This window comes from Sinocyclocheilus rhinocerous, unplaced genomic scaffold (assembly GCF_001515625.1).
Source record: "Sinocyclocheilus rhinocerous isolate Xijiao unplaced genomic scaffold, SAMN03320098_v1.1 scaffold1214, whole genome shotgun sequence".
NCBI lineage: Eukaryota > Metazoa > Chordata > Actinopteri > Cypriniformes > Cyprinidae > Sinocyclocheilus > Sinocyclocheilus rhinocerous.
The window spans coordinates 1,256,778-1,264,424 of record NW_015627891.1 but is presented as its reverse complement, the minus strand read 5'-3'; the positions used below and the strand labels follow the sequence as shown (position 1 = coordinate 1,264,424).

General features: G+C 34.9%; 1 protein-coding gene across 1 annotated transcript in view; it reads left to right on the top strand.

The window, feature by feature from the left end:
- The first annotated feature begins 3,733 nt into the window (after positions 1-3,733).
- The window catches only part of LOC107736841 (probable lysosomal cobalamin transporter), an 84,424-nt gene continuing 80,510 nt past the window's right edge, over positions 3,734-7,647 (top strand). Inside the window, exons 1-2 of the mRNA XM_016548199.1 lie at positions 3,734-3,821; positions 5,685-5,861. Coding sequence (XP_016403685.1) covers positions 3,753-3,821; positions 5,685-5,861 — 246 coding nt within the window. The 5' untranslated portion in view covers positions 3,734-3,752. The remainder of the gene's footprint in view (positions 3,822-5,684; positions 5,862-7,647) is intronic.

Here is a 7,647-nt window from a genome sequence, read left to right as displayed (position 1 = left end):
GCGTGTCATTTCCTTGCAGCACAGTTTGCAAGAGGACCCAGGTCTCATGGCCAGTGTCATATATCAGTGATTATCCTGTGGCCACTTGCTCTCCTGCCTGATCACTTTGCACTGGTCTTTAATCACTATAGCAACTGTTTGAATGTGCCAAAGTGTGTAAAGTGATGCCATGTTTATATAAAGTCCAGATACCTGAACAGCAAAAACAACATTCACAGGAACAAGCAATGCTGCTAGTGACATTATTGGCTTTGTGACATGATTGCAGTGTCATTTTTTTCTATATTAAAATTAGTGATGACCATATTTGAAATAGCCTACTAAGTTTTCGACATTTTCTTTCCTTTGTTTTGAATCCGTGCTTTGAAGCGCATAAACTAACTAAAATCTAATTAAAATAGCAATTAGCAAACATTTGGGGGAGGGGCCCAAACCGAGCTGATCTCGATTCCGGCTCGATTTGGTCAGCCACACATTTTACTTTTGCTATAGTAAATCTACAAATTCAAACTCTGTGTAGCTACCATATTCAAGTGATTTTACTATGATTACATAGAGCAAGTAAGCGCATGAGGTTGTCATGGCAACCAGATACATCGCACTGCTGCACTCCTATTTTGCTACACTAAACTTAAATTTGTTTATTAATAAACACGTTGAAAATAATGCACAATAAACATGTTTATCAACACAATCTCAAAGGAGGATTTTATTTAGCAAATCAAAGAGTGAATTGCTCATCCACTGTTTTAAAACAGACATGTTGGACTTGATTCAAGTTAACGCACAGACACTTTTCATTTAATAAGTCTTACTAAAAAAATAGACGATTAAACAGTTTATCCTCTAAAATCTATTTTTAGGTTTTGTTCTTTGTAAATAACGGATGTAAATGGTCTACGTAGAACACTGGGCCGCTAAAACGGCTGCAACCTGTGGATCACCTTTATCCAGGGTTGCCAGGTTTTCACAACAAAACCCGCCCAATTACTACTCAAAACTAGCCAGGTTTCGAGGGGGTCCCCCGTTAAAAATCGCGTTCTGGGGGGTAAAATGCACGTTTTTTGGCGGGGTTTCTATGGTAAAATTCGCATACCAGGGGATAAATATCACGTTATCGGGGTAACTTCAACCTGCGGCAACAGTGTTTAAGTAGCAATTTCGCAGAAAAACCGCGGACCTGGCAACACTGCCTTTATCTGCTGTCCAGGTCCGGAGACATCAACACAGCATCGGAATCTTCAGCTGACTTGTTTCGTTATCTCCAGATTTCTCTGCTGTTCGTGTGTGTTGCAAAAAAAACGCTAAATATCCTTTTATACCACAAAACAGGCAAGCATTATACCATAGACTTTCCGCCAAAATGCAAATTTGTCACGCTACAACTTACGCAAATGAGATCATGGAGACATTACATTTGATTTGATTTATTAATTTACTTAAGATAACAATTTAAATGTATTTAAATGTATTATTAAATACATCATATGCATATTTACATTTTATTTGAAAATATTTATTTATTATTATTCTTTATCAAATATGTAGTAAATTTTATTTTTTTTCAATCTCGTGTGGATTATCACTGAGAAGAAGGTTATTCATTTACACCTTTTACACTGGTAATTATCCTCATTAAATCGAACCGGATTCATTCTCCTGATGTACAGCCAAGCCATTTAAGGAGATAAAAAATTAATTAGAAATAGCGACAGAAAGCAGATTATGTTTGATGAATCTCAATGAAAAGAATAGCTGAGCTAGACATTTTCTGTTAACACAGCCGGAAAATCTTAGATCGCTGGTTATAGGCGTATCATTCGTGTTAGAATGCATAGATAGTGTGTTTGTGCGTGTGTGGATAATTGATAATGTCTGTGCTTTATTTGGAGTAAACTCTATGATTTATCATTCCGCACATAATAGTAAAGACACATTCATTGTTCACAGAGTGTGAAGTAGGTTTGTCCTGAAACTGATTATAGGAAAATCTTTCTATCATAGATCACGCGTGTATGTCTAGACATTGTTTTTGTGTGGTGTGTTTAAAATCCAGATGTATGACAATGATTATGTATTTCTTGACTCCTTTGTTGTACTTTAAAAACATACAGTGGAGTCCTGCTTCAAATCACTGTTCACCTGTGGATGACCTCTAGTGAGATCTCCATTTCTGGAACAGCACTGACTCGCTGCCAATCATCTGCGTGGTAACTGAACTCAGAGGTTCAAAAAGCTGGCACCAAATGGAGGTCGGTAATATTAGGTAATTGGTTCTGAGGTGTAAGGTAAGGGATGGAAATAGTCTAGATTACATTAAGGGGTTAATGGCTCCCAACGTGTCACTCAGTCAAAAGTTGGCAAGCATGCAGGTACACTTGAAGAAGATCTACCACTTACAGTTTTGCTCACTGTGGTTATCATCAAAGACAACTGGATCATGAATTCATACATGGTGGATCTCAAATAAAGAAAGGGGAAATTAAAATTTAGCAAGTATCATGAATTATTTCAGAGACACTTGGGCTAGATTTATTATAAGTAGAGTGTGGTTGAATAGTTCCAGTCAAAACATTCACACACTGTCCCAGCAGAAGGGCTAAGGGATTTTAAGAGATTAAACTTTAAATCTGGGAAGCGATTTCTTTCTCATGAGGCAAGAATCCAGACAGATGGTCATTTTATTTTTGAAAATCCATCTTCTCGATTTTTTCTTGCATGTTCTTATTTCTTAAATGTCTGCAAGCTCAAAAAAATCGCTCACAGCATATGGTGGTTGAAATTATTAACATCTATTTATTCTATTTTTTTTATTACATTTTATTTTTATTAGAATCTTTAAAAAAAAAACTTTTTATTGTTTATTTTATCTTAATAATCTGTTATGATTATTTTATGATTCTTTTATGTAAATCACCTTGAATTACCATTGTGTATAAAAGGTGCTCTATAAAAAACAGGCCTTGCCTCATAATAATAATAATAATAATAATGATGATTATTATTATTATTTTCAAAATCAATCTTTTTTTTTTTGTGTGTATAATTGCATTTTTCCTTTGAACTCATTCACCTCAGACTTGGGCAGAGTTCACTAAACAATGATGTCAACAAAATTTTGGCAACTCTAGAAGGTAATAAAAATAAAATAATTATTTACATTAATGCTAGAGTCATCTATATTGGTAGGGAAAACACATGAAATCCGCTGTTTCTATTTAAAAGACAGCATTTTCTTTACTTTAGAATCAAGTCTCCTAATATATCATAAGATAATGTATTTCATTGTAAGAGTATAATAAACCTTCACAGAGTTAAATGCAAAATTAAAAAGTTTTGCCCCCAAAAACATTAGCTAGCCTATTCAAACTACTTTTTATTGCAAAACCTAACCAGTGAAAATATTCACATTCAATTACAATTGAACAAATTAGCTCACAGAATCAAAAACAGTAAAGGAATAAAAATTAAATGAGATCACATGAAAATAAACAAACAAACAAAAAAAGATAAATAAGAAAATGCGTCTCATGAAAAGTCTTAATCTGTGACTAATATTTATTACATTGAAATTAACATTTCTAAAGTGTTAAGTTTCTAACATTAGATGTTTGAATCTATGTGTAATTAATGTAAAAATGTACAAATGTTTAGTTTGTTTTGTGTGTGAGCCAGACTAACGCGCCCGCGTGTTGTGTGACGTCGCCTGTCACATGGCGAGCGTCAGCTGTGTTGCAGGAAGTGAAGCAGTCATGGCGACCCCTGTCGCGTTACTCTCAGAATCTGTGCTCGGATGGTCTATTTTCACCATTGTTTTACTGGTGAGATACATTACTTATCCATTATAGTAATCCATTACTAGTATTACGTTGTTGGACGCGGTATTCCCGCGTATATTCTGTCACGTATTATCCTGGTCGATGTGTATCTTATACTGCTACATATAACACATATCTAACTATTATGATTATATACGCCATATCATAAACATGTTTGTGTTTACAGCTACAGTATATTTGTAGAACTTTGCCACTGAACTGTTTTACTATAGTACGAAGAAATAGATCCCTCCAATTTCAATAATATAGTGCAGTTCAGATTCGAGTACAAGTGCATGTATTATGAATATAAAACCGATTTTACCTACCATACTTGTATGTATTATTTTATTTTATGTCCATACTTGTATCATGGGTCATAAATATCTAATCCACAATTGGTTGTTTTATGGTTCATATAGTGTTTCATATATGAAAATATTAAAATACATTCTCTCCCAGAGTCAACCATAAATAATTGTAGGTTGATTCCCCCCAAAATAGAAACACAGTGATTCTCTGGTACTATTACTTCATAGCTTTCTTTGTTTGAGGCGGGACTATCTCTTTGGTGACCAATGGCTGACGGGGGAAGTATTCAGGAAATGTTATTATTTTTGTAATACCATTTAGTGGTACACACTACGCTCCTTTAAATATAATTTGTTTTTATTCTACCTGGTCGAGGTGTTTAATTGAAGTGCCGCCTGAGTCTTAATTTTCTAATTAAAGTGCATCCAGCTCAAGTTTAACAAGTGCAAAGAAAAATGTACTAGCCAATGGCGATTATATTGCCAAGGTGTGCGTAGAGGGTTGATTTCCTGTTATATAATTGGTTCGGTGCATCCTGATTTAAATGCAGAGCGTTGGGTCATTATCTGACCAACAATTCAGGTAGAATCTAATACGCATAGGGCTCTTAATTGATCCTGTCTGAAAACAGCATCCCGTAATCACAAGCTCATTTTAGCTGCGTCCTGAGAGCTTATAGAGGATGTGTTTGGAATATGACCTTTCACTCTGAAACAAGTTCTTCTTTAAAGTTGGACTCTATTAGGGTTTTTTTTGTATTGTTTTGTTTTATTTTGTTTTTAATGAGGTACGTAATGCTTTTCAGAGACAGCTGTCTCAGAGGCTCCTAAATCTGTAGGTCTTTCTTCTTCTTTCTAAGAGAGGAGCTATTGGCTGCTAGGCCAGAAGTGCAATACAGAATCATATTTTGAGTTATCTAAATAGCACTTGTAAGGCTTGTATGGCCTTTAAAGTGAGTTTGTGTTATGAGAAGGCCAGCTGTCTGTTATAACACTCATCGGTTTGACACCATAGAGATTTAGGCCTCTTGTACCTTTTTAAATAACACTTAAATAAACCAGCATTTTTTTTGTATGTTTATGATTATGAGCAGGGCTTGAGTACATATTCACGTATGGGTTAGTTATGTCTATCTATCTATCTATCTATCTATCTATGTGAGTTTGTTTTGATTATATGAATGACGAGAAATGTATTTTGAAGTTATAATATTTTTTTTAGTATACTTTATTGATGACGGTCTTAATAAATGATAAATAAATGATACATTTATGCCTAGATGATATCCTTACCTGCTCTCTGGTCCAACTCATATGTTAAAAATGAAATGAAATTAAAATAAATAAATAAATAATAAACAAACAAATAAATAGTATTTGTTTTGTAAAGACATTTGTACATAGACAGAATTTATATTTGTCTACAAAACTAATTTCAAGCATTTAACCATTAGCCTTTAGGTTCAGAAATCATGGTACTGGTGGTATTGTACATAACATTCATTTAAATGGATTGTTTTGATGCAATTCTCATATTGTCCCCATGTATCTTCAGGTCATCGTGGCCTTCTGCTGGGTTTATATTCGGAAATATCAGAGCCGACAGGAGAGTGAGGTAATCTCTACCATCACTGCGATATGCGCTCTGGCCATTGCGCTCATCACGTCGGCTCTTCTTCCTGTTGATATCTTCCTAGTGTCCTTCATGAAATACCCCAATGGCACTTACAAGGTAACCATAATCCTGTACAGAAAGGTTGTTCAATGAAAACTCTAGCTCTGTAGCTCCAGTATCCATGCTCTCATTTATTGTTAATTTTTTCATTGTTCAAAATCAAAGTAATTATATGAAATGAGATCTCTGCACAATAAGTGATTTGGATGTCTGCCATGAAATGTATTGCTATTTGTAGTTTACTGACACCACTTGTGGATACAATGGCATTTCCTTTCTAAAACATCCCATTATTCAATCAAATGCAATAAGAAGAGAGATCAGTACTTCATGTTTGAGTTCACAGACTGAATTGAGCACATCTTTCTTTTACGCTGAGACTCAAATGGTCTAATGAGACAGTGGTTACTATGGCAACTAAATGGCATAATTAATGAAACCATGGGCCCACCATTCTTCCTTAAGGATAATGAATAATTAAGCATAGAATTACCTCCTCTGACATGAGATCTTTAATGAGTGCTTCACTTAGAACTTCTGTGTAACTTGGTTCCTCCTTGCATACAATGAAAGCACATTATGAACCGAGCATGTCAAGTTGTAAAATGGAAAAAAGTACCCTCAAAAGTAATTTAGACAACTTTTGCAAGTCTTCTGAAGTCAAACAACAGCTTCGTGTCAGACAGACTGAAATTTAAGCTGTTATTCACTGATAATTTTGCCTTTTTCTGTAGCTCTCAAATCTAATTTGCACTTCCACATATTCGAACTTCGGCAACATATTAGAACCAATAGCAATTTGGAAATGTCCACAAATGAGATATTCTAGCTATGATGGAACTCAAACAATTCTGTAGTATGGCTTTATATGCACTTCTTTTAAGATGCCTTTTTCCAATCTGAATTACAACAGTATCTGCCTTTCACTTTCTTCTATAGGAAAAGCACCTCTGCATAATATCTTCTCTGAAACATCCCTCAGAAATTGAAAGTCATAAGGCTTTACAACATCTTGAGGTTCAAGAAATTTATTATACTCTATTTTACATCTACTACCGTATTTTAATTTTTGGGTGAACTGTCCCTTTAATTGGAGAGCAAGGGCCTGAGACTTTTAATTCCAGTGTTTGTATTTGATTACATTACATTACAGCACCATGAACTTATGGATGTATTTGCAAAACACATGGGATGTTGAATAGATTTGGGCCAGACATGAGGTTATTTCCATTGTTTAATAGTCAAACATGTTTTGACTAACAACAGTTGTCCGCCGAAACGGTTGATCTATAAATAAATACATTTGAAATATCACAGAACACACCGGCAGCATATTCACCAGGCAGTGTAAATCACTACTCAATTGTATGTTGTCCAGAATAAATTGAGATCGACAGACAGTGCTGGCCTGGTTTTCATTTGAGATAATGATCAGCTCTAGGATTGTTAAAAAGGGCTTGTAGAGGTCAAGACCAGATATTACTTTATCAGAATTAGACGAGATTCATTACTGGTTTCATTTCGTTAATTGGAAGTTGAGGGTTTTGAAGTGTTCTGAAGAAGACAGACTTGCTCGATCATATCAGAGATCATCTGACTAGGCGGAGGAGGTTAACCTAAAGAGATTCTCAGTGACTCTATCGGGTTAATTAGATCTCTGATGAAGCGGCGGATATTTCTGTACCACCCTGTACCACCCTTCCTCAGAACACTTTAACTTTCAATTAGGCATGGGCTGGTATGAGATTTTGACGGTATGATAACCTTAAGCAAAAATATCACGGTATCACGATATTGTCATTACAGCTCTAAAATGTGATTTTTAAAAAAAATGTCTGGGTAA